Source organism: Netta rufina, assembly GCF_964035555.1.
Source record: "Netta rufina genome assembly, chromosome: 4".
NCBI classification, from domain to species: Eukaryota; Metazoa; Chordata; class Aves; order Anseriformes; family Anatidae; genus Netta; species Netta rufina.
In genome coordinates, this window is record NC_140127.1 from 58,813,086 (window position 1) to 58,840,085 (window position 27,000).

The following is a 27,000-nucleotide window of genomic DNA, read 5'->3' on the forward strand; positions in this document are numbered from 1 at the left end:
TAAATAGATTGAATGTGTTAATTTAAAGCCATTAAAGCCAACATTTCAGTTGCAAACAGGTTATTCCTGCAAATGGTGGCCTTTGGGATTTTTGCCAGTTCTTCTCTGAACTCTTAGTAAGGTTTCTTTGCAATATTATTTTTTTTAAGTTGTTTTTTGAGGTCTGACTAAATTGCCATGTTTATCTATTGTCGTCCTCAAAAGGGTCTGAATAAGTTACTGATATAGATCCCCAGGTGATTTTAATGTGATTGTAAGAGGCTACAATAAAGCATACTGGGATGCAGGACTTGAGGAAGGGACAGACCAGAAGGAGGGAGAAAATTCACAAAAAGCAGAATTTGTACTTCCTAATTATCTAAACTCTGCTTTTTTAGCAGCTGCATTTAGGCTGTATGATTACTCCATTTCACTGAGAAACAAACATGAATATTGTGGAGTTTTACTTATGTGCAAATGAAAACATAAAGCAGAGCTCTGTGTACTTCAGACTTGGCTAGTGAGCCCAGCCAAGAAGAGATGGAAACTCTGCCAAGCACTTTTTCAATGAAGAGTTTTCTTGAAGTTTTAGGAAGGGAAGATCAGAGCATTGCAGACAAAATTGCTGATCCCTCCTCAAGGCATTACTCTCTTCCCTGTGTTTAGGACCGTCCTGTAAATACGGGCTGAGCTTCTGGCAAAGCCAGGCTGAGTTCAGTGGCTGTGGCTGTGCGTGCTGCCCGCACACAGGGACCAGTTGACTTGGAACTGATATTCAGCAAAATCTGTTGAATTTTGTTGTTGTGTTTTCAGGAGTTTTGAAACTTTGATGTTCTGCATTGTTGCGAATGGATGATTGCAGTTCCAGGGTGGCAGGCAGATCCAGCTGGAAAGCTCAGTGTTGCTCATTTCTCTGTCTCATGTTGGAGCTTATGCTGTCAGCTATAATGTCGTGGTAGTGCAGGTCCCATACTTGCCTCACAGAAATGTCAGTATCTTTTTTTTCTTCTTAATTTTCTTACTAATTATATTGTCCTTCCAAGTAAGAATGTACTCCGGCACTTACAGACTGTTCTCTGCTTTAGGACAGTACAATCCCATTATTTCAGAGGGGACTGTGCCCTAAAAGACTAGAAAAAAAAAAAAAAAAAAAAGAAAAAAAAAACAAACATTTATTTCTGGTTTGGGACTTTTTTTGAACTTCTATATATAAAGAAATGCCATGAAAAGCCCATAGAGATGGAGTTCATTATGTTAATCCCATCTCTGAAAATGCTGCCGTGCTTAGGGCCTTTGTTGTCAATGAAATGTCAGCGAGTGGCACGTACAGCATGTTGTTCGGACGTCAAAATGCCGCAGCTGTACGACCGTGATGTGTTTTCTACACAAGAGCTGAGAAATATGGGAGGGATTAACATTGGGTGCAAGCCCAAGTGTTAATACTGAAAACTAAAGCAAAAAAAAAAAAAAACAACCAACCCTTACAAAGAGTTTTCTTCAGTACATTTCTAAATATTGGTTGTCATTTGTCGTACTTGGAAAGGGCTCTGTGCACACCTCGCAGTCAGTGTCCTCTAGTTTACTCGGGAAAGGCAGCGTGCTAGCTTGCCTTCTCCAAGGGGCAATATCTTCCGAAGGGTTATTGCCAATGTACAGTCTAATCATTTCAAAGAAGGGCAAAATCTAAAAAATTGGGACCTTTAGGTGCCATAACATAGTTATAGCCATTAATTTATCATGCTTTTGGTAATATGGGGCCAGGTAAAATACCAGAAAGAAAGTTGCCCTTTTAATACCAACAAAGGGAATTTTTCTTCAGCACTGACTTGCTCACGAAATCGTGGATTTTTTACTGTAAAAGACCCAGTGCTTGTTTAGCACAACTCTGACTGCTTTGGAGGGGTCCCTGCCTGTTGTGGGCACACCTGGCTCCAAGAAAGCAAGCCAAATGCATTTCTAGTATGACCCTCCCTCACAGAAAGCATACTATTACTGTCCTGCAGATGTCATTTATAGGTGCAGCATGGAGACAGGGACTAAAGGACAGCACCATTTTTCACTGTCCTAAGCCCTAAAACAAGAGACTTTGCCGGAGCCCGGACATGGGCTCTGGATGACAGTGACTGTGAGCTGGTAAGCTACTCCTACCCTAACTTCAAAGTAATAATTTTCCTACTTGTGCTGCAGGTACATCACCAACTCTTCTCTTCACATACCACTTGCACGGTGCTAACCACCCGTCTGCATCAACACCAGCTCTAGGTTACAGGCAGCTTCTACTGATTTTCAGTAAAAACTAAATATAGTGGAAGAAGGCCTGGCCATGTGATGCTAGATGTAAAACTTGTGAGAGTGGTGATTTAGTTCAGGACAGAAGGGAGAGGGAGGAGGAAAAAGTGGCTGTTTCAGGTCATGTAGGAACCCCTAGCCTAATCCATGACCACAGCATTGTCATCTCCATGCAGTTTTCACACTGATTCCAGTGACTGGCAGGCAGATTATTATTCTTACCATGTATATACTGTTATTATATATGTACATGTGATTTCCTGTAGCCTTCCCACTCTACCTGACTGGGTCAATGTGTGCCCTGGGCACAGAGGGCATGCGCTCCGCTCTGCAGCCCCATCCACTTCTCCCTGGAGTAGCTTCGTTAGGTTTCATGTAATTACAGTCGATGTCTCGCAAAAAATACTACGTGCTACATTTTATGTTCCTTTTTGACACCCTGCGATAGGGCTCCTTTCAGCAAATCACCGTGCGCAAAATGTGGAAAGATTGCAGCTGGAAAATTAATTTCATTTGTATTTAGCCAGGTGTGGGTATTAAGAGACAGCCAAAATCTGGCATGATAAATCCTCTTCCAGGAAAAAAAAAAAAAAAAAAAAAAAATGTGTCTGCATTCTGGGTTTCTCCTGTCTCCCAGACTCTTATTTTGTTGTTTCACTGAACATGCTGGTGCTGCCAGGGTCCTTGCAGCCCTTCTCGTTTTGTCTGCTGCTGGTTCGTGTGCTGATTCAGTAGCTACAGTAACATCCCTTCCCTCCCTCCTTGCTTCTTGCCTTCTCTTCCCTTCCTTTCCCTCTCTCTTTCCTTCTCTTTCTCTAAAATGGGGGCAGACAACCTGAAAAATAGTTTCACCAGCACATAAAAAGGCAGCCGGCTCTGCATGTAGTGATTCAGCCACAAACTCTTTTATCAAAACTCATTTTTATCTATGTGGGGCATTTTACGTGTGACACCAGCAGAGATGCTGTCTTTCTGCGGGGTTTCTGGACGTTGCACGTAGCTCCAAAACACCCTGCGTCTTTGGAAAAGGCCTCGTTCACTTGGAAAAGGATCTGGCTTTGGCACGGGGTGCCGGGGCTGTTGTCAGGGCTCGGGGCTGTGGCATGGTCTGCTGGGCTAAGTTAGGCAGCGGCGCAGGACTTTCTAAGAGTAGGTATGGGGATGAAGAGGTGCTACTTTTGCACAGAGCCCTTGTGACTCCCCTGACATTTCTACTTGGAAGAATCCCCTTTTTAAGGGCGAGAAATAGTTCAGTTTGTCTGCTTGGCCCTCAGCGATATGTTCCTACCTCGCACTAATGCCAGTCGTATCAGATCGTTCTAATTATAAATGTGACAGCTCTGAGAATTTTAAAATCCTGTTTGTTTTTTGTTTTTTTTTCATGCGATACGTTGCAACTCCGGAACAGAAAAGTTGCTGGTAGGCTTAAGCAGGTTATAAGGCAGGGCTTTAGCCACAAAACCACCTAGTCCGCGCCTGGATTGGAGCCAGGGAGTACATCTGCTCTGTATCTCGAAGAGAAAAACGAAAGTGTCCTGTGCTGCGAGATTGGTATCAGCGGGATCCTCTGTTTCCAGCCATGCACATTTGCTCTAAGTCATGAAATTAATTAATGGAGAACTTCTCTTGTAAAATAGAGCAGCAGTTCTGATTTACGTGACTTCTGCGCGTTTGCAACTATTTTTCCCCCTCTGGCTGGAGCCGTATCAACCCGTTTCATTCCGACAAACGAACCAACACACGTGTATCAAGCAGAGATTTCGGGGACCCGATCCCCAGGAAAACCTCACCATTCCCTCCCTCCTATCTCTGCCTGCACACCGACGGGATGCCCCCCTCTCTGGGCTGCTGAACCCCCCCGGTCACGCAGTGAATCAGCACTTCTGGCAGCCTCGTCCCTCCCGTGCTGCAGCACCCTGACCACTCCTCGCCTGCTCGCTGCCCCCGAGCGGGGACGTGGCCCTCGAGGCTGGACTTTTCTGGCAGTTTTTCGGAAATAGGAAGGAGAGGATCCGAAAGTCGCGCTGGCTTTGGCTTTGTTTGGTGGGGGAGGCTTTTCGCTGGCAGCGAGGCAGGAGGTATTTGCAGCGTTGTATCCAGCACCGTGGGCATTCGGATAGTTTATAATAATAGGTGAAATAATAATAGGTGCAATAAATACACTAAGGAGTAAAAGAAATAGAAACCAGACAGGCTGCACATGCATTCACCGATCTTTGCAAATTTTGTGAAACTCTCTAAAGTAACTGCAAAAAATAAACAAGACTCCCATAAACACGAGCTCTCTCCCCTCTCCCAGCTTGTTTGTGAATCCTTTCATAGGTCGTGCTACCTGAAAAAGAAAGGGAGAGAATGGATTTCTTGTGTTTATTTTATTACAGGGAAGATTTTCAAAACCAGAAAGGCCTCTCGCTCAGGGTAACCCCCCTGGAAGCTGCTCAGTTTCTTCCTGTGCCTTTGGAAATCTCCCTCAAATTATTTATATCTTCCCTGGTGTGGCAATGCAGAGCGAGGGGGTGTTTGTAGACCCTCTGCGTGGAATGAATAATACTGGAAACCACAACTAATCTCATTGAGCTATTTGGTGAATAAGGTGTTATTGAATTAAAGGCTCACAGCATGGCCCACAGGAAAGGCTAAGTCCTGCTCCCACTGGAATCCGTGGTAAGACTGTTGTTAATAGGGTTGGGAACGGCAGGATCAGGCTCTGCATTTTGCTTTGAGTGCAGTTTTGTTAAATAGTACGAGAAATGAAAATAGTTTGCTTCCAAAAAAAGAAGTTTTCGCATAACCAGGACCATAGCAATACACAGCAAGACTCAGGTCCTGAACTGTGGCTTGTTGTTGAATGCTTTTTTGCTGTTTATATTCAGATCTGAGCTCAAGTCTCTGCTCAAATCCTTTGTGTGTTTTCCTAAGTGGTTCTGTAGGCGTTGTTTTCCTTAACTTCCATTGATTTAAAGAGTTAAATAACTGAGGGAACTGGAACCATCTAGTATTGCTCCTCTTCATCAGATAATTGGCGCTTTGCAGGCCTGATATGCAATATGTTGATTACTGCTTTTGTTGTATTAAGGAGTTTATTTTTACCGTACGCCAGACCTGCTGCAGATCAGTCTCCTGCGCGCAGTTCATTAGATGTCTTGGATGAGGTTTTCAAAGTGATGTCAACCTTGCCTCTACTTCAGCAATGAGTCCTGCAGATCACGATGCAATGCATGCATGTGATGTCCGTCGGCTTGAGCGAGAGAGACTCTGGGGACATCCAGAGTTCAAAACACGAGGTTTTGGGGCTGGCTCCAAGCCCCCATATTGAACAGGCTGTCCCCTTCTGTAGACGAGGTGTAGAGCACCCTACAAGATGCGTGCCCTGACCAGCAGATCACCACCCGTCACGGACTCTGCCGTGCAGCGAGTGGTGGGGAATGCTGCATGCAGGTGTTGGCCCCCAGAGGTGTGTGTGCAGAGGAACCAAGTCTGTATTTTCAGAAGTGATCCATTGTCTTGGGGATTAATGCGAAACTCGACCGGCCGGTTGCTGTCTGCAACCGTACACCCTGTGACTGCCCCGAGTATTCCGCATCCAGCGGTCTGGGTTTGTGCTGCTGAAGGTGATGGTGGTGGAGAGGATTATTTTATTTTTCTGTTTACTTTATTAAGCCAATTAGAAATGTTCTAGACTAGGAGGTGTTTTTTCAGGTCTTATGATCCCATTAGTTAAACAACGGAGGGATAAGTGAAGAAAGAAAACAGGCTGGAGGAGAAGCTGTGTAAATAAGATACAATACCTAACTTTCGGTCTGGTAGCATCTCGCTGAGCGGTCTGATTATTGACTGCCCAGCCAGTTCTGCTGATACGACCATCATAAATTCATCTCTGCTGCTCTTTTACTGATGCTAATGCCAAAGAACCAGAGGAGCTCTAGGAAAGGAGAGCTGGATTCAATTCTGGTTCATGAATCACGTATTGAATTGTCAGGAAAGGAACAAATTCTGCCCCAATTGCCTCTATAACTATGATAGGTTGTACTCGTGTGTCTCAGGGCAGAATATGGTCTGAAATGAAATAGATGAGGTCAAAATCTGTTTTCATTGATCACAGAGAAGGCAGTGAAGCTGTAGAGGCAAATGTGACAGCAAAATATTGTCAGCAAGGCCATTCCTCTTGCCAGTGATGCATCATGGCAGAAAGAAGGCTGCTTGATTTTCCACTTTCATGATGTGTTAGGAGGGTGGATAAAAAAATAATCTTTCCATAAGCGAGCGAACTGAACTGAAAGTAAGACATAATGATTGACACGGAATTGCAAGCTGCCATTTATATGGAGTCTTTTTGCGTGAGAAGAAAAAAACAATTGAGGGGCATTTTGTTTCTGTTGGGGGAAACGTTATTTATTTATTTGTTTGCTTACATTGTTAGGGCCTTGCAAAAGGGAGACGAGAAATGTGATTCCGTGAATAATCTTCCTTTATTCCATCATATATCCGGCAGCCCATTCCATAAAGGTGACAATATTAAAAAAAGCAAGGGACGCAATATGAGAAACAACTTTCTGTTAGGGAGGATGGCTTTATAGAATAGATACTGAAGCAGCAAAGAACTGAAAGTGGTTTCTGAGAAGTGTTGACCTCCTTTCGTGCCACTTACTGTGAATTAAAGCTGTGAGTGAGAACTAGTTTGGGCATGTGGTACAGCACTTACAGCAACTGCTGCCAAGGAACAAGATTTGTGTTTCTAAGGAAATGCAACAAAAGAAAATGGTTTAAGAGGCAGTGGCTGTCACTGTGTTAAAAAAAAAAAAAAAAAAAAAAAAAGGCATCCGTGCGCAGATAGGAAAGTAAGGCTGAGGTGGGTTATTTTATACACGGGTTAGTGTATGTGTGAATTCTAGCAATGTGAGCTTCAAAATCAAACAACTGCGGGTTGTGGAGGGTATAGCATATCTCACACTGTTGGAGTTTACAAAGTCAAGCTAGCTAAAATCGGTTGTGACCTGCTCGGCGCATGTGATTGACTTGTTTGTCGTTCTTTCATTCTTACGGGCATTATTTTTAACAGCGACCTGCTATAGGTTAAGGGATACATTTAAAGCAAGGAAACTTGGGGTTTGTGGCTTCTTGGCACTCCTTTCTCAGCAAACCAAAAGGCAAAAAAAACCCACTCCAGCACTTCTGAACCAGCGCTGGCAAACAGTATCACTTACCCCTACCTTTAGGGTTATAAATATCTTAGGACATGACATCCACTCACTGATTTGTAGCAAAGATGTTATGAGAATTGTTCATGCACTGAAGTTTCATTAAGGGATGAAAACCATAGCAAAACACCGAGCAAAAAATACTGCTATATTTATACTGCGTCTTGACTCCTTTTTTTTTTTTTTTACCCCCCCTCCTCGGTTGGAAAGGGAACCACCTGTCTCCTTTGCTGGTGTCAGGCTGCTCCCTTGAGACTCAGGGCTGTTGGAAGGCACATGATACTGTACATATTTACGCCAAGCCCCTATCTGATTGAGATTGGGCTACGAGACCCGTGAGTTCACAAGTTTCTTCATCATACTCTCATGCATTAAACATGTGTTTGAACTCTGGCTTGAAAGCCGTGTGATCTTATGATAGACATATTTATGTAATAGTTAAATGAATGATCATGTGCTATCCAGCTCCTTTTCCATGCAAATGCAGAGGAAATTGAATATTATAATATTTCAGTGAGATGTCCTCAATAACAAATTACTGTTTAAAATAACCAATATTTGTATGTATATCAATTGCCTAGCAGTTATTTTCGTCTGCTATTTGCATGATATGGAAAAGACTTTTTCTAGCAAACGTTTTAAGCTACTTGGTGCCGCTTTCCTTTTGGAGTGATCACAAGGGTGCACATTTAGGGATGTATTTTCCATCTGTTTTTTTGAAGCTGGCAAAGCACGTAATTTGGAATAGAACAGAAGAAGTCTGAAAGTACCCAGTTTTGAGCAAGTCTCTGCTTGAGCCATTCTAGGAATCCTTACTCTGTGGCAGTTTGTGGAAACGAAGGACTGTGCTGTGCCCTTGGGTGCAATAAATAGGCACGGCTCAAGGCCAGGGGGAGCCCTCTGGGAATGCCCAGGGGCACAGAAGGGCCTGGGGGTGGCAGCACAGATGGGCTGCGGGCTTGCTCAGGTGTCCCTGTGGTGTTTGAACACCTCCATAAGCCAAAATTGAGCTTTGCCACAGCTGTGTCCCTCTGCTCGGCCAGAAGCATCTCCTCTGTTTCCCAATCTGGCTCGCTGTTTTTTTGGGACTGCTGGCTGCTTGTGATGAATAAGGATGATTTTGAAACTTTGGGTTAGTAATGTCCCTTAGGTCTCAGCTCATTCAGCCCCAAGAATGAGCTGTGTTTCTTTTTGTCATGGTCTAGAGTAGGATGGCCATGGCACAACTGTTGAGCTGCTTGCATCTCCTGAGCAGTTCATGTGTAATCGCTGGGTTGTGGAGATGCCTTCTCACTAGCAAGAGGATTTTGTGGAGGGCTGGGAGCTGATAGGTTGCAGTGGAAAAAACATATGGGGGGGGGGGATGCTGAAGGCAGCACTCCTGGGGCACCACGAGACTCGGCTTTTTGTCAGTGCGCTCCCATCTCATGGTGGGACAGAGGGAACCATCAGGGTCTCCAGCTTCGAGGTCTCCTTCCTCTTGTTTCTGAGGGGTTTGTGATATTTTTAGAGCAGCTCTTGGTTGTACATGACAGACACTTGAAATGGACATTGAAGGATAAGGAAAAGCTGGTCATCCCCATCCTGGAAACAGAGAAGTTACAACTAGAAAGGAATTCTTGGGTCATCTATTTCATCCTCATGTGCTAGCACCATTTTTTTGTATACTAAACCACTCAGTGTTGTAATGTATGATTGATATTAATTAGGTTTCTGCAAAGTACTGCACTCCTCAACTTGAACTGAACCAGAAATAAATATATTGCCATATATTTACATTTTATTAGTTGCGAAGAAGAATAGGATGAAGGCACCTATGTGAAATCCAAAGTATGAGCTTCAGATTGAAATAATGCCAGCAGTGCCTTGAGATTAATTTGGTTACTATGGGTACAGAATAAGAAATAGTATACCATAATGTAGCTATGTTTACTGATTCATTTCTGGCATTAAAAACTAAAGCCACATTATATATGCAACAACAGTCTTTTCTTCCTTGGAAGAAGAAGGTGGGTACATTTTAGTAATTAAAGTGAATGTTGCCCTCTGAAAAGTGCCAGTACTCTACTGGAAGAAAAGCCGTGATCCTTGTACAGGATCTGCCCCACCGTAAGCAGCAGAGCTGCAATATACCGAAAGAGAGCTTAAAAAAAGAGGGAGGGGGAGAGAGAAAATCCTACCACCTCGGGAAGCTTCTAGTCTTCCACTGCTTCTTGTTAAATCTCTCTTGTAAAACGATAACATCTGGTTCATATACCATTCAACTGTATTGGTCAAACATCAGTTTTCCAGCCTTGTGCTACGTGTATCTCATCAGTATGTAAGAGACAGAACAAGTTTTGCATCTTAAGATGTTGAAAGCTGGGTAATAATAAAATAATTCAATGGAAATACCATATATTCAGAAAGCAATTATTTTAAGGGGTTTCAGTTTTGACATGGCTAGATTAAGTATGAAGCTTTTTGTTTTTTATACTGGCTGTCAAGAATGTTGTTAAATACTGATACCACCTCCTAAGAGAACAACTTTTAAATACCAAAATGAAAAGGATAAGCATTAAATATTTTGGTAGATATATTGTGCCATAATGTCTACTGCCTTGTTCTTAATACAAAGCACAGTAGGGCTTAATTAAAAAGTGATTGTACGATCTATCACGAACCTGCATTAGGGATATGGATGCCAAGAAAATTAAGTTGAATAGGTGGTGATAATGAAATCGATATTTTATTGAATAGTTTTTATTCCTATGCCTTTGTTTGCTGTTCTTGCCTCCCTGTCAGCAGGTAAGACATTTTCCATCCAAAATTCTTTGAAAGAACTCATTTAGTCTGTTGCTTCTTTGTTTCATTGTTTGATCAGTGTAAGTTATTTTGCTCATTTTTTGACAGAGCAAAACGTCTTGATAAACTTTTGACTCTGTTGGAGTCAAAAGCTCGACAGTAAACAAGAACAAGTCCTTTCGAGCTTGTTGCCGGGAGTAGCTGGCTGACAACGGGTACAAGGGTGATTTTCTATTGCATGTAAGCAAAAGCCACAGTCACTACAAGCCTCCAGGGCAGTCCGCAACCTGGTTTAGTACAGATTTCTCCTGTACCCACTCCTGGTGTGGCTTCAGAACCTGATAAGCAGAGTGTTTAGCAGTAGCAAACAGGAAAATATATTCATTGGAGCATAATACCCAGGGAAGAGCACATACCATAAAAGCAAGCGAGTGTTTGCATGGCCTGGGCCAGAATCACCCTTGTTACAACTTCATCAACTTAAATGCTATTGATTTTTCAGGTACCACTGACCTGAAGTTGCTTGGATTGTGCTCGGGATGAATTTGACCTATGCTGTTAAGGCCAAGCAGAATCACAATTTAGAAAGTGCAATGCAAAGAAATAGCTACCGCGTATTCCGCCGGGTTGTAACTCTACACCCGTCAATCAGGGCTCGGGGCACTGTTGGAGAGCCTCATCTTTAAATGGTTAGAAGTGTGTCCGCCAGCACTGTAGCAAACAATAAGACAAAAGAGTGCATTGTTCTGTTCCCCTTCATATTTTAGGAGGGGTACGTTGCAAACAGACAGCTCGCTTTTCTGAGCAGAGCTCCTGGGCCAGCCAGCACAGCTGCATTTTCGCGTCCTCCCTTGTCAAGTTCGGTACTGCCAGTGTTTGTGGTGAACTCAAACAGCCCTGCAGAAAGGGAAGGCTGCTTTTGATGATCTTGCTGCCCGTCCTGAACAAAACAAATCACATATCGCAATGTGCTGTGCGTTGGGACTAGCAGCGCCTCGCACGCCTCAGCGTGGCGTGCAACATGGGGCAACGTGCTCGAGGAGGAGGCAAGCACAGCACAAGGCTCGGAAAGCCATGAGAGGCACTGAAAGCTTGCATTTCTGGTATGCAGCAGTATAGATATTTGAAAGGTTAGGTTCTGTCTATTTTTAGGTAGCCTTCACGTTGGGACTGATCTAAAAATGAAGGTGATATAAAAATTGCACGTGTCTCTCCTGATTTGTCAGAGATTTTTGACAAAATGCATAAAAAAGATCATTCTCTAAATCAGAGAGATTTTTTTTTTCTGAAGTAAAGCCGCGCCTCTTATTTAGAAGAGGAGCCTTTATATTTCTGATTAAAATGCCAGTGTCGTCTATTTCACTCTCAGATCAGCATTTTCAGATTTTAGCAAAGTTAAAGAAATATGACTTTCCCACTTATTGTTTGGGAAGATTTATTCACTTGCGTAAATGAATTTTAAAAAATTGGCAAGGCCTTTTATCTCATATAAAATAAATCTGAAGATAAATGATCTTTTCCGCTAACATCACCTATCATTAAAGTGGCTAAATGAAAATCAAAATGCGTTGCTATTTAGCGCCTGCTCTCCTTTTACAGGAGATGAAATTGAACATGTTTACTGGGCAGGAACTGTCAGCAAGGCTTCGATTTATAGCATTGTCCGGGATACAAATTAACAACACACAAATTAACTACTGCCATGTGTTGCCCCACTCTACTTTAAATGTGGCAGCCCAGTCTCCCCAAAGTGTACATCTCTGGTTTGCTTTGCAAATGCCTATGCTGCCTTAAAGAAAATCTGCAAACAATGTGATACTGTATTGTATTGAGCTGAAGCGCAAACATTTTTCCATGTCTTTGTAAGCAGGACTGCATGTGAGAATGAAACAGCTGGAGGTCTACCTCCCCAAAACCCCAGGGGAGGTGTCACTGCCATTTCTCCATTGTATGCAATCTTGGTTTAATAAATTGGTAATAATATGATGATGAAGTGCTCTTTGGTGTTGGTTTGCTGGTTTTTCAGAGTTGTTTTTTTTGCTTAGCAACTCTTAACATAAATTAAAATAATCTTCCATTCTGACGTTTCCTATTTTTGCTTAGTTCTTTGTTCCTCAGAGAAGACGGGTAAGCCTGGAATGGACAGAAGGGAAAAGGCATGCTGCGGGGAGGTCTCTGTTTTAGTGGGAGTGCTTTTGCTTAAATACATTGCCTTGCCACTCTGCATATGGAGTTCGACAGAGCAGAGACTACAAATAATGTTTAATTGTGTCAGATTGTCGGGGAATTTTATGACGGTAGAGATCCATCAGGGATAAACATGAAAGTAGCAAACTTGCCTTATCTGTTGATTGGCATAAAGTAATGGAAGTACAGCCATAGCTCTTTTGGGGAAGAGGTATGAATCTTTGCTGGTACCCACTTATAAAATAATGATGAGACTAACCAGTGCCCCAGGGCAAATGATGTTCGGCAAATACTAAATTTCTCAGGAGCAAAGATACACAAAATGGTGATAGCAGATGCAATCTCAGCATTTCGTCCCTGCTCCATTCACAGGGAAAAGCTGGGGAAGCCTGAGCAGTATCAAAAGGAAAACCAGAGGAAATGTGTGGAGGAGTTTCTGCTTTTAACTGTCCTGGCCTCATCTTCTCTGATAAGGTCTGATTCAAAGCCTCCCTAAACCTGTTTAAGAATTCCCATTCCCTTCCAAGGGATTTGGAGCAGTGACCAATTCCAGCCCCTTTAACCCCCATATTTTACTGAGTTTTCTTGTGCAGGTAGGTAGACAAGTGGTCTGGATAAAATAATTAAACTAAGCTAAATTAAAGTAAAATAAAATAGTAATTCAGACCAAGCCTTCGTATTGCTAGCATTTCTCCCCTTCTGTTTCCTTCCTGGTTTGTTTGGCCCTGAGTCAAAGGTGGAAGAACTGACAAATTTCTCGTCAAAAGCACTGCTAGCAGAGGGTCAGCCTCCGAAGGTTTACGGCTGCATTTGGTACAGCTAATAACCCCTGGGCTAAATGCTTATCTGCCTTTATTTCACTTTTCTGAATTGGGGATGGAGACAGCATGACATCTCTTGCCATTTGTGCAACTTTTTTAGATTAATATTGCAGCTCCAAGAAAAATGAATAATTGGACTTTTGAGCACAGAGTGGAACCATGAAACCTATAGGGATTCCTCTAGCACTAGTCGCTAGTTTGCATATTGCAAGTTAACTGCAATTCATGAAGACTTCTGACTAAAAATAACCCCTGGGCTCAGTGCTGGCTGGCAGGAGCCACTAGTTAAGAGGTCAAGCGAAGCTGATCCTTCAGGAGCATTGGCTGTTGCAGTGAGGTAACCCCATCTCCTCTTGGCCTGTCCTTGACTGACTTGGGAAAATGGGGCGCAGGGGCTGTGGGAAGCTGAGGCAGCAACATTTGCTGTGCTCCGGGGCTGCTGGAGGCCAAGCAGCCTGGTGCCCACCATGGTGCCAAGCACTGGTACCCACCTACAGCCTGCTCCCTGGGAGCTCACCTTCCTTCACAGCCCAGCATGACCCAGAGAAAGGGTTACTTAAAGGGTTACTTGGCTCATGAGCACAGATTATTTTTTTTTCTTTTTTTCTTTTCTTTTTTCTTTTGTTCTGAGTAATATCTTCATTTTATTTTGTTTGCCTGAGATGGTAGCAGAGTGTGTCTGTGGCCCGTGTTAGTAAAACCCGATCAGATGACTACTATTCATAATTATTTCCACATTATACTTTGTTTTAATATGAAAAATGCCAAGAGCTAGGCCCAAGAAAAAAGGCTGACTCAGTTCCACTGAGCTCTTTCTGAAGAAAGTCTTATTTGAAGATGAGAGATGTGTTGGTAAGGCTGTCTGTCATCTCCAGTTTATTAAAAAAAATTGCTAGGAGGCACTAAAGCTGTCCACTGCCTTTCCCTCTGTTCCTTCACTCAAAGGTGCTTCATTCACATCGACTTTACCATAGCAGTTTTGTGTAAAACAAGATTTGATTTCAGAGTATTTAAAGGTTAGCGTCTCTCCAGTGCTGTGCTGCACTCCACTGCAATCGCTTCCCCAGCCATTTTGGAGAACAGATCGGAGATGTTATGAAAGTAGGTGAATTTCTTCTGCTTTTTCTTCAAGGCCTCCACAAAGTGGAGCTGGCTGGGAGCTTGCTCTCCTGTACTGTGGCAGCCGGGACACCACAGCTCCCCTTCCAGCTGGGACATATCAGCAGGATGGCAGCCTCGCAAGTCACTTCAGAGAGCAGTTTAGATGGTATCTTTGGAGCAGCCTTGGCTCCCAGCACATCGCTCCAGGGAATCTTTCACCCTCCCTAGGGTATCGAGTCCCCGGTGATTGTTCCTGGGATTGTCCTGCAGATCCCTCTCAGAAAAAGTTAGTAAAAATGAGATCGGTTTTAACAATGAACAAGCTGGCAAACGAGCTCCAGGGCAATACTTCGGATGCCCCAAGGGAAACGATGCAAGGTAATAGGGTTAACAGGAAGAATCCGGGCGGGGTTTCCAGGGCCTTGTGGAAACTTACAGGCTTTAGACCTGAAGCTTTCACAAGCTCTGCCCTTGGTGGCTGGAGCTGGAGAAGACAATTGCCCATCCCCTGATGGGCTGTGTGAGCACCCAAGGTAGGCAGGGAGGGCTTTTGGTCTCTTCCCAGGGCTCAAAAGAGGAAAAAAAGAACTCTGTGATTTCTCTTGTTTCAAGGAAATCTCAGCAGTGAGGTGAGTAAAGGAGAGATGACCAAAACCTGCACCAGTGTAATTTTGGTGTGGTCCTGCCTGCATGAGCAGGACATGCCAGTGTGCAAGGAGCTGCAAAATAGGCATCTGTTTCCTTTGCTTTCCCGGGTGTCTGCCCTCAAACTGCACCAAAGCCTCCCCAGGAAACTGATGGGCTCTCATGGCTCTGTTTCTCAAACATATAGGGGCAATAAATTTACATGTAGATTCTCTTTTATAGATTAGTCTCTCTGGGAAACAGTAACACCCGAGTGAAAGACATTGTTCATGCTGCTTTTAACAGGCCTGACAAGCTGGATTTTCCTGCAAATCATACAAAATGTGGGTCCTGGAGAACATATGCTCCAAATGTTGGGGGAAACAAGTGATAAATGTACTTTTTATGTAATCAGCTGGAGTGCCTTTGCCTTTCTTGTTTTAGTAATGAGTAAGTGAAATATGCTCGTGAAGAGGGAAATGCTCGGGGAGGTATGAGAAGATTTAGGAAGATTTCTTTCAGTCGGTACCTATGTTCCTGCACTTCAGCACTCCTGAAGGTTTTACAAGCACCGAGTTACAAGGGGTTGCACGTGTGCAAGCCTGGTTACCGCTGATAATCAGCTGATCTGCAGGAATAGTGAATATTCACAGTCAGGCCCACCCGCATGGGAACAGGCGAGCAATTTCCATTGGCATCCAGCACTGTTTATTTGAGCCCTCAGTATGTGGAGGCAGATGTGGCAAAATTCACCCTGGTGTCAGCAATGTCAGTAACGCATCACTGTTCGGAGAAAGTTATTTTGGACTTGGTAGTGTACCGCTACTCAGACAGCAGCCCGTGGCCCAGAGCTCAGCCAGAAATTAATTTGGCCCCGATCTCTGGAGCCTTTCAGAGAGCTGGTACTGAGCACCGTCGTGGTTTCTCTCTGTAAAAAAATAATAATAATAATAATAATAATAATAACTGTCCTAGCAAAGTTGGAGAGGGCACACTGCCTTATTGCTTATTGCATTGTAAACTTACTGCACCAATGAACCCAGAAGTTCAAGGAGTTTTTATGCTGGTCTACGCTGCTGGCTGCATATTCTGGGTAAGATGGGCTGGATAAATAAGGAAAAGAAACTGACAAGGAAAAAAAAAAAAAAAAAACAAAAAACAAATAGGATGGAAGTGGAACAGAGAGAACAGAATGGAAAACAAATACAGAAGGACTGTGGAGAAAATAAGAATAAAGTTGCACAGGAGGAAGATTTCTCATAAAAAATTAATAGGGTACATATACTTTATATAGAACACCATTCACACTAACACACCTTTGGAGTGTGGTTTGATCTTTTATAAATATGTAGTTGGCTTAGCTTCTGCTATAAAGACACTCACAAATGGAGGGTCAAGGGGAAGGGGTTTCACTGGTGGGGGATCTGGTTTGCAAACCTCTGCTGGTTGAACTATGCTGTTTTTTAATTCAAGTTTGATTGCCCTTACTCCACTGGTATTAGCCAACTTTGCTGAAAATCAGCAAGCACCACAGTCTGGAAGCAAAGGAAGAAACTTGGTCGGTGTTGTGATGAAGGGGCTCAGTTTTGGATTTCAAAGTCAGGGGGCTGCAAGATATCTAAGATATCTGAGATATCTAAGTTACAGGGAAAAAAAATGACCACAATTGGGGAAAAAAAGAAAAAAAAAGAAAAAAAAAGTGGGTGAAAGAATAAGAGAAAGAGACAGAATGAATGCTGAATCCAGGAAAAAGACAAGGACAGAGAGCTTAAAGACTTTGGTCCTTGAATCCTCTTCCCTGTCGTTGCCAGGAGCCATACCTTGCAATCCTGTTAAAATATGGATCAGGCTTTGGGAATCTGTGCCCCAGTGCAGTTGGAAGGCTCACCAGTGCATTCATGAATTATGTCCCATGAAGAAGAAGAAGGGGAAAAAGTGGCGAATTGCTGAGACTAGGTATGGAGTAACCTGGAAAGAGGAAAATATGGTGAAAGAGGGGGATTTTACAGCAGGCATTTCAACAGAACAGGTTGGGTCAACTGGACCCGCAGACTTCACCAGCCGCAAGAGAGTTCTCTTTGTGTTTGTTACGGAACAAAAGCATGTGTGCGTACTCAGATATTGCCCCAGAAAAGACGTTTGTGCAATTCTTTCATGTTGTCAAAACACTGGGCAAGAGCACTGCTAAAGCTGCTGGGGACTTTTCAGAAGACAAGGTTTCTTTGAGGAGGGAGGCTTAGGTGCTGGCTCTGTTTCACGGGCTTCATTTACATGTGCTGAGGCTGCGCAGTTCCCAAGCTACGAGCCCATTGCAACTGCCTTCCCCTCTTTTCTCCTCCTAGACGCCAAAAAACCCAGCACGTTAAAACATGAAAAAAGGCCCTAGTGAGTAAATTTATATATATGGCCTGGGTCGGACAGTTCGGTTAAAAATAAATGAATTCCTCCCGAGCTGTGGGGAACCCTTGTTTAAACCTCGTGGTCTTTTGTAGTCTGAATCGTGCTTGGCATCCCTGCCAGGTGGCACTGGGGCTGCCAGCAAAGTCCAAGCCGCGGCGTGGCCGGGGCCGTAGGACAGCTCTGGAGGACTCGGTTGTTATTACAGATGGCTTGCTCTGCCTGCCATGTACCAAGAAAGTTCTCCAATCTCTAACGCTTGCACGGTGAGAGCACCGCTAAGGTTACAGTTTATATTTATCAGTTAACTTGCTAATTTGAAGGGAAAGCAGTGAAGTGGAAATGTAGAAAATAGAAACAACATGAGCAGGTCAAAATATCCAAAACAGCAATATAAAATGTTCCAGTGTAAATACATTTCTATAAAAGGTGTGAATGAAAACTTCAAGAAAAAAAAAAAAAAAGATGATGGATTCGGCACAGTCAATGAACACAATTATAAGTAGGTATTGAAGGAGAATATTCCACCAGCCATGGATCCACAGATAATAATTAATAAGAACCGACTGCACTTCAGGCGGGCAGGTGCCCAGCATTATTTCACAGCTGACTGTTCGGAGGGTAGAGGTACTCACCTTTGCCCCAGATCTTAATAATTTACTGCAGTTTTATCATTAAATCAGCATATAATTGGGAAGGAAATTAGGTTTTTTTAGTCGCAAGAGCAAAGCAATGCCGTTAATTTAATCATTCGTAGGAAAGGCTTTCTGTAGTCGTTCGGTATTTTGCTGTGGCTTTTTTTAATTAAGTAAAGTAAAAACAATGCCATTTTTGTCATCTGTGCTTGGTGAAAATATGACAGTGTGATGTGATTTGCAACTTAAGCACAAGCGGGGAAAACTGGCAATAATGAATTACAAGGGAACACAAATAAGCCGAGAATGTATCTGAGACTTACAACAATTTCTGAAGTTTTTAATATCTGTGGGAAAAAGGCTGTTTCAAGAACTGTTCTTCTTTTTATTTATTTTTTCTCTCAGCGAAATCGTCATAGCCTGGTATAATAATTGAATTCATTTAGCCTTTAGAATGCTCAAGTTTGCAAATAACAATGAAAATGAATATTTCATGACAAGGAGGATGATCAATTATAGTTTGGTGACTTTGACTGGGAGCCCAGCGTGATGGATCCAGTGCTTACATTTTTACAAGACTTTTGAACCCAGCTAATTAAAACAACACAACTCCAGAAAACAAGGAGGCAGGTGGGGCTAGTTAAATAAGACCTTTATTTATTTGTTTTTCCTGACGTGGGAAGTGTTTTGCAGGTATATTTGGTACCTTGGGTTTGTTATGTATTCAGTGGACGGTGCCACCATAAACCAGTTGCACCTGCAGCAGCAGCCCCTGTTGTCTCAGCAAGCGAACTGCTCAAACCAAGAAACCCTCCTGTTAATGGCAGGTCGGTGTTTTCACGTGACAAGGGCTTTTTTTGTGTGTGTGTTCCCAAAGAGAAAACACTCAGCCCAGGTCAGAGGGGTGGGTACATGGTGTATATACAGAAATGCACCCGGAGGCAAGGCAGACGCACTGGTGCTTATAGGGAAATGCAGGCAGGAACCCACGTAGTCCTGGGCAGGACGGGGGCAGTTGCATGTCGTAACACTGGTTTCGTGCACTGAGACACAGAAATGACTAAAGAGCAGCTGAGAAATGCTGTAATTCAGCTGGAAAACGGGATCTGGCTCCCTTGCTGTCGCAGGTGAGGTAACTGCAGGACTGGCTTTTATCGATACTTACTCCATCCCTGGGAAATAGTGGTTTTTTTTTGCCAGTGTGTTTGCTGGTGGAAAAACCTAGCTCTGGTGCAGTTGTCAATGAGAAATTAACTTTGCCAGGTGTAAAATTCCCAAGTGAAAACAAAACGCCATCCCATGCTGTAACTTTTGCCCAACTCCAGACTCGCATCCCTGGATTGAAGTGCGCTGCGGTGGCCGCCTGGAGAGGCTGGAGGCTGCTCAGGGTGCACGTGCTGCAGCTCGCCTCCGAGTTTCTTTACTTTTTTTTTTATTGTAAATACAGCTCTGCACATTGTTTGCTTTGGGCAAAAGAAAAAAAAATAAAAAAAAAAATAAAGAAAAGAAGAATTTAAAAAAAAGGCAGATGGCGAGGGACAGGAGCTGTTGCATGGCAGGCAGCGGCACAATTCCGGGGGTGTGGCGCGGCGATGCGATTTTAATCACAGCGTGGTGCTGGAGCCTCAAAGGTCTGAGTGGCTTTTAGGAAGATTTACTTCGCCTCCGCCTGGGTCTGCCTCTGCGCGACGTCACGGCTGGAGCGGCGGCACAAGAAGGCAGGATGAGTGACAGCCCAGCCTACTTTTTAATAGCTTTGTCATGTGACGGGGAGCAGTAGTAAGACAGGTGCCTTCGGTTCACGCTCAGAGAGGGGCTCGTCGCCTGCATGCGCCTGTGCTCCCTGCCCGGCTCAGGGTTGTAGTTCGCGAGCGGCGCCGCTGCGGTCCGGGAGCTGGATGGCGTGGGACATGTGCAGCCAGGACTCTGCATGGAGTGACATCGAGGTGAGCGGGGGGCGCGGGGGGCTCCCCTCGGGGGGCGGCTGGCGGAACGGGCCGGCCGGCGGACTTTGCGAGCAGGTCCGAGCCTTATCTCAACTCCTGTAAGTTTGCTATTTTAAGGTTACTCCGCGGTGCCTTGAGCAAATCAAAGCTTAGCTCCTGTCATCGGTATCTCCTGCAGTTGGAAACTATTTGCATGTGCCTCTGGCTCGCTCTCCCCCGTCATATGCAATATTTATGCTCCAAGATATTGATATGAATCAGTGTCTGAAGTCTTTCCAGTGGCGTTTAGTGGCCTGGTTGGAAAAATGCCATGTTTGTTTAGAATAAGATTAACGTTTCTTTTTCCAAAAAAAAAAAAAAAAAGGGGAAGAAGAAGTTAAATTAACCAGTGGCTTCCTATTTTCCTTGCTCGTTTCACTCTGCTCTGTGGCAGGTTTCCTCCTTGTTTGTCAGATGCAGAATTGAACCCCCCCCACAGGAACGAACACCCTGGGGTTTTGCTTTAGATGCTTTTAAGAGAGATTTCTGGAAGTAGACGCTGCCCTGCTTCTTTTGTCTTGGAATGATTATCCCGTAGCTAATGTCCTGTAGAGCAGGGCTCTCGGTCGGCCCAAGTAGTCCAACAAACGGTTAAATGCCACTGCACGACAGAGACAAGAGGATGAACCGTGAGAATAGAGTTTATGCAGGACTGTGCGAACTGCTGCTGCTGCTGCTGCTGCCACCGCCGCCGCTGCTGCTTGTGTAAAAATAGACGGCAATACATCAAACCCACAGCTTCTGCTGGCTACAATTCATAAAGGAGGAAAGGAAAAAAAAAAAAAAAAAGAAAAGAAAAGGCAAGCAGCTCCCTGGTAATCTCTGGAGTATAAAGTGAGGCATGAGGATTTCTGCACGTTTGCATTCAGCAGAAGGGAGCCTTACCTCAAAGTTCGGGCAACTTGGGCAGCGAGGCAAACTTTCTGTGGAGCCCGTCGAGAGGAAGCCAGAGCACAGACCTGCTGGAAGGAGCTAACCCCCCGGCTGCGAGCTTGGAATAAGTGCTTAAAACGCTCCCCTCAGGCAACAGGGGAGGGAGAAAAAGGTTACGTGTGATGCCTTTTAAATAAGATGTCCACGCCACGCAGAGATACCCATCTAAAGTAAAAACCTTGCAGCATTCTCCAGTGCGGTTTCCCTATCTGGCGGAGCATGCATGCGGGTCCTTAAGTCTTTTTGTCGAGTTTTAAATATTTGCAGCTTGCCATTGTATCCGCTGATTTCTGTTTGCATATTGTAATTGCTCTTATCTTGTTTTGATTCCTTGGTAAAGTGGAATAGATATGGATAATTCATATGTCCTGTAGCTATTATGAGTCAAGGCTGTAAGTGGATGACTTTCTGGCTCCAAAGTCCTAATTGTTTCTGAGTAGCTAGAGTATCCTGTGGGTTGTTGTCTGGCTTGTAGCATGGGTCTCTGCTGCTGGAGCTTCATTTTTCCATCATGTATTATTCCTAATGCTGCTAGGAGCTGATTGAGGAACCAGTTATATGGAAATATTGAAGATTTATTTTAATCACTAGAGTTCCTGCAGTAATTTCAAGCTAGAAACAGAATGGATAATTTATGTCAATGACTTTTCATAGTGCGGAGGGGGAAAAAAAAAAAAGGGAAAAAAAAAAAAAAAAGGGTTGATCTTAATACTAATTGTGCAGTGGATGGATTAACTGTTGGTAGGATTTTACCAACGTGCTCCTGCACTGCACTTTCTGGAGCAGCACAGGAGTGCCTGCCTGCTGTGCTGGCTCTGGGGATCACCTTTACCGATCTCAAATATTGCAGGCGGCAGGTACCGGAGGCAGCCTTCATTTTTTGAATCATTAATGTTTGCTGTCAACTTAAAATGTATTAGATTCTCGCTCACATAATGACAGGATGGCGTGTTGCTTAATAAAGGCCTGCATCACTGTAGCTGATCAGCGTCCCCAGTGTTTCACAGTTTAATGAAGGTGATGTACAGTAAGGTTGCGAGGATTGATAGAGAGAACCCACATGACACACATTCTGTCAGGTCTGTCTTTCTTTCCTGGGTTAGCCCCCTCGGCTCTTTGAAAAACTTGTTAAAAATAAAACAAAGATTATTTTTTCATTAATATAATTCATGTGGCACAAGTCCAGTCTTCTTCTTTTCTTCTTCTTCTTTTTTTTTTTTTGATTTACCTTCAGAGGCACAAAAACATTCAAAAGGTTAATGGAGAATTATACTTAATTATAATGATTCATTATCATCAGTGCAGTTAAGCTAATTTATTGTTTGCGCCTGAACTAAGAGAAAAAAAAAAGTCTGTTGGAGTGAAATAACGCACAGTAATTAGCCTTTTGTGTTTAGTGACTGCTTTATCTTTTTGAACGATACTATGAAATTAAGGCCACAGTTATGGGGTAACTATTATATCAAATAACGGTGGGAAGACGGAAAAATGTATCATAGCAATGCAGGTGCACCTGTTACAGATGTATAGGCAAACAGCAAATATCAGCATGTCAGATGAGGACAGTTTTAGGACTTGGAGTGTTAAACCTGGCATCATCCAAAGGCCAAATATAAATTAATAACAGGAACACTTGCTACTAATGTGTCTCAGATTAGAAGCGTAATGTCATATTCAGAAACATTGATTTTATTATCATGTCAACATCGGCAAGAGCATATATACTTCATTTCAGCAATTACATTTTTTAAGTGACATTGCAGTCATTATAGGCAAAAGAAAGCTGTGGTGAGCAGGATTTATTTTTTTAAATACAATCATTTATGTTCCTTCAAAAGCCCATCATAGGAATTTGGAAATGCGTATTACCAAGAGTTAACATCTTTAAGTAGGTGGTTCACAGACTGAAGCTATTTTTACAAACAAAAGCAGAAACAGATCAGCAGGATACTTTACAAGTCTACGGCATCAGTTATAAGCTACTGACCTCCACAACACAAACCTGAGAATGATGCTGAGAATCTACCTTTTCAGTCAAAAACTAGATTATCCTTTAATGAGATCAGAGATTTCAGCCAAGCATCAAAAAAGGTCATCTCTGCATTATAAGATTGCTGCTGGAAGGTTATGTCTAGCACTAAAGAAGAGGGAACTCTTTAATTTTTTCTTTGTTTTCTGCTATGACCAAAATAATACTAAAAAAAAAAAAATGGTGTGCAGTAAAAATGACCTAAGTGAGGTTTTGACTTGGTAAAGTTCTGCAGCCCCTTAAGTAATGGAAATCGGAGCAAGTGCTATCTCAGAGCCTCGTTTTGCAACCTGCCTTGCCCCTTGGCCTGTTACGTGACTGTCTCATTGCGTCCTGGTAGACGTAAAAGTTGTCCACAGAATAAAAGCTCGCACCAGCTGCACCGAGCCCTTGTGCCAGCAGACAAAATTGTCGCTGGTAGCTGCGCCGCTGCATGCAGCCCGTGCGCTGCGGGCGCACCGAGGCTCCTGGAGACAAAACCTCAATGAAATTCACCTTCAGCAGCTCCCGCTTGCGTGCTCGTGAAAGGCGGTCCTTCAGAGAGTGACATAACCAAGTATTGAGCAATTCGCATCAGTGGACACCGTGTTACTGCCTCTCCAGAAAGTGGCGTTTTCTGGGTTGACTTCAATCCAAACACAAGTTGGGAAATCGCTCCAGCCACCCAGTCGGCTGACGGGAGTGGAGGAGGTCTTGCTGTCTGGGCAGGCTCTTGGCCACCCTAAACATGGGGTGAGAAATACTCAGTGTGGAAGCCCTGAGACACAGCAGATTTATGCTTTAACCATTCAGTGCCTGGCACCTTGGCAGCTTTAAGGAACGTAAGGGTGTTTTGCACCGTGCCCAGGTAGATGTCTGGGGATGGGTCCCAAGGGTACATGGTACAGTGCAGGAGTTGCTTCATCCAGCAGCATTGACGTACAGGGCCCCGTTACTTGCCAAGCTGTTACTGTGTGTGTTCCATAACTGAGGGTTGGGTTTGGTGGGTTTCAATTGCCATGCTAAAGTGGACGTGTTGTATTAATGGTTTTCTTGCTTAGTAGGTTAGTCAGTACTCTATCAGCTTCATCCTAGCTTTTAAAAGGATACTTTTTCCAGGTTTATTTGTATTTATCACTACCCTGATCACAAGTCATGGAGACAAAAATATTTGGCACTGCTGAAGTGTCTCCGTGCAGATCAGACTTGGTTTCCTACCTAAATCAAAGTGTTTCATGGACCCTCTCTATTAGGGTTATCGGGTCAGCACTAGCATGCTGCTGGGCTGCCAGAGGAAACCATCAGGTTTCCTCACCACAGCCACTGTCTGGGGACAGTTATGGGGCTGGGTGGAAGCTCTTGGCCTGGGTCAATGCACGTACTTGCTATACTGTGAAAAGGTAGTGTGCGAAGCAGGTGAAAGGCTCCATGAACTGACTGTGCCTGTCACCCTGACGTGAACACGGGGATGTTTCAGAGCACATTTCAGGGGCCAGGACCCTGCTGCATACCTGGTAGTCGTGCCCTGTGCATCTTTTAGCCTGCTGGGGAAGCAGTGCAGCAGCATCGCTGCCCCTGCTTTGCTATGCCCATACTCTGGCCATCATCACGGCTGACCTGGAGGACTATGGTAAGATCTGCAGAAGCGAGTGTGAGTATGTCCAGCTTGAGCTCGCCTCCAGGGCTGGAGGCTGGAACAGGCTGTGCATCTTTAACCTGAATGCATCAGGAAATGCAGGAAAGACCTTGCCCAGAGGTATTCAGCTGTAACTTGTACCTGCACCGGTTTGCTCTGAAGCAGCAGAAGAATAAGGCCGTGCTTTGGCCTCTGCTGTTGGATTTTATAAACCTTTGGACACTGTTGTTGTGAAAGAGGGTAGGGAGAAGGAAAGTGATTGCTCCTGTACAGAGACATGCTAGAGAAGGCAGCTTACATCCTCCTATTCCCCCCTCTTCTTTGAATACCTGTGCAGGGCTAACAAGGATCTAATAGTTAGTGGTTTGTCGTCTTTTTTCAGAAAACAATTCTAGTGACCCCGTGCCATAGCTTAATCGAGGCTTAGTTCTTATCGCATGATATTAAAGTTAATAGATTCCTCGCAATTAATGAAACTCTTTCTGCATTGGTGTTTCCTGCAGTGTGCTGCTCTGGTTGGCGAAGACCAGCCTCTTTGCCCAGATCTCCCAGAACTTGACCTTTCTGAACTAGACGTGAACGACCTGGACACGGACAGCTTTCTGGGGGGGCTCAAGTGGTACAGCGACCAGTCAGAGATCATCTCCAACCAGTACAGCAATGAACCCGCCAATATATTCGAGGTAAGGCAAGGCGATTCAAGTGCACGCTGCAAGGCATTTGCTTGCTTTTTTTTTTCTTTCTTTCTTTTTCTTAAGCCTGGTGGACAACGGGTTTACTATTTTTCCCCTGTTGAGAGACAGCAAACGTGATGATGTGCGTTACAGGTTCTGCCTGGCGCCTTTAATCCTCATGATCAAAAGCAGGCCTGTGATCTGGAGAGAGGGGGAAAAAAAAAAAAAAAGCCTTGAAAAGAATTAAATGGAAGTTTTGATTTCTGAAAGAAAACGGCTGAAGAGTGCCTCGAGTACGCTGTGCTGTGGCGTAACGACGAGGAGTTGCACAATTGTCAGTTATGAGGAAAAACAGAAGTCGAAACCTGTTTGCTGTCTTCCTCTTGCAGTCCCTGGAAAGGAGCAGAGTGCAGCACAGCAGCCAGCCGATGGAGAGCTGGAGCTGGTGCCTATTTTGTAAAGGGCTTTACTGTATCAGAAGGCTCCTCTCAGAGCACTTTGCACACAGATTGAAAGGTCCTCGTAGGCTGAGTATGGAAGGGGAAATGAGTGGATATAGCAGGCAAGGCAGTGAGGGCTGATGGTCGCGTTACCGCTCAGGAACCAGCTCATCGTTTGGGATGTTTCGTAGATCTCCTGGCAGAGAGCGGTCTGAAAGTAAAAGTTGAAGGGTGGTAGGAGAGATTTAAATGTTTTCTTTAAAATACTGCCTTGGGGTTCAAGCTGTACAAGAGGAGGGCTGTGGTCTCTTTATCTCTGTCTCCAGTTTTCTTCCTTTTGTTGTGTAAAACCTTCATGATTCTCCACCCCATAGTGATGGGGCTGCTGTGCCCCCCCCCGAACCGTAGCCACCCTCCCTCTGCGATGATAGAAAATGCAATAGATTGTCCACGGACCGGGAAATTGGACAATAAATTGATTAGCTGGCAGGAAGACCTTGTGCAACAGTAAGCTGTTGGTACCGCCTCTCACGTGGCCTCGGCAGCTCCAGGAACTACGGCTGGCCCCGCTTGCCGGGGGAAGCCCCGAAAGATCACTCTGGAGCTTAATAGCTGGAAAAGATTAACTGCCACAGTATAGCAAAATGCTTCTGAAGGTAAAATATAGCTTGCCTAAGATGTCCTGAATGAAATTCTTCTTTTTTGTATACAGCCATAAACGCACGGTGATCTCCCTGATGCTGATAAGGTTACTCAGGATTTATATTTATCAGCGTAACTGATAGCAGAAGCTGGCCCTCTCTATTCAATCTTTCTGTCACTTACATCCAAGCAGTTTGGAATTAATTTTATTCAAATCAGAATGAAATTAACCCTGTTCTTAGGCCCTCATTTTTTTCAGCAGTTTTGTAATGTCCCACGACACATTTTGCAAAGTTTCAGAGCTGTGTCTTGTGCTTGGATTTCAGTTGCACCCCTCATGTGAGGTATGGCCGGTCTGTTTGTAAATTTTTGGTGTCAATAGCAGGGAGGCAGGGGGCAGCTGATATCAGAATTAACACTGGATGAGAGTGGGTTTGCTTTTTTAATAATGTATATGTATTTTTCCTCATTTATCGAAAGCCATGCGAAGAGGCATTTTTCTTCTGAAAGAATCAGGGGTAGATACAGATTTTCGAAATGTAAGGTTAGCAATTGGATAGCAGTTGTCACTTCCTAAATCAAGCAGTTCCAGTTCTGAAATCAGAGTGTGTTGCAGACAGTGAGACAGGCGTACAGGTTGGTATGTAACCCTGTTAGCACACGGTGA

General features: G+C 44.0%; 1 protein-coding gene across 2 annotated transcripts in view; it reads left to right on the forward strand.

The window, feature by feature from the left end:
* The window catches only part of PPARGC1A (PPARG coactivator 1 alpha), a 258,399-nt gene that overhangs the window by 173,808 nt on the left and 57,591 nt on the right, over positions 1-27,000 (forward strand). The window contains exons 1-2 of one of the 2 annotated variants that reach the window (XM_084286303.1): positions 19,809-19,961; positions 25,081-25,260. In XM_084286303.1, the coding sequence (XP_084142429.1) occupies positions 19,914-19,961; positions 25,081-25,260 (228 nt within the window). In that variant the 5' untranslated portion in view covers positions 19,809-19,913. Of the gene's footprint in view, positions 1-19,808; positions 19,962-25,080; positions 25,261-27,000 lie in introns of those variants that run through there. The other variant, XM_084286304.1, reaches the window with a different exon arrangement.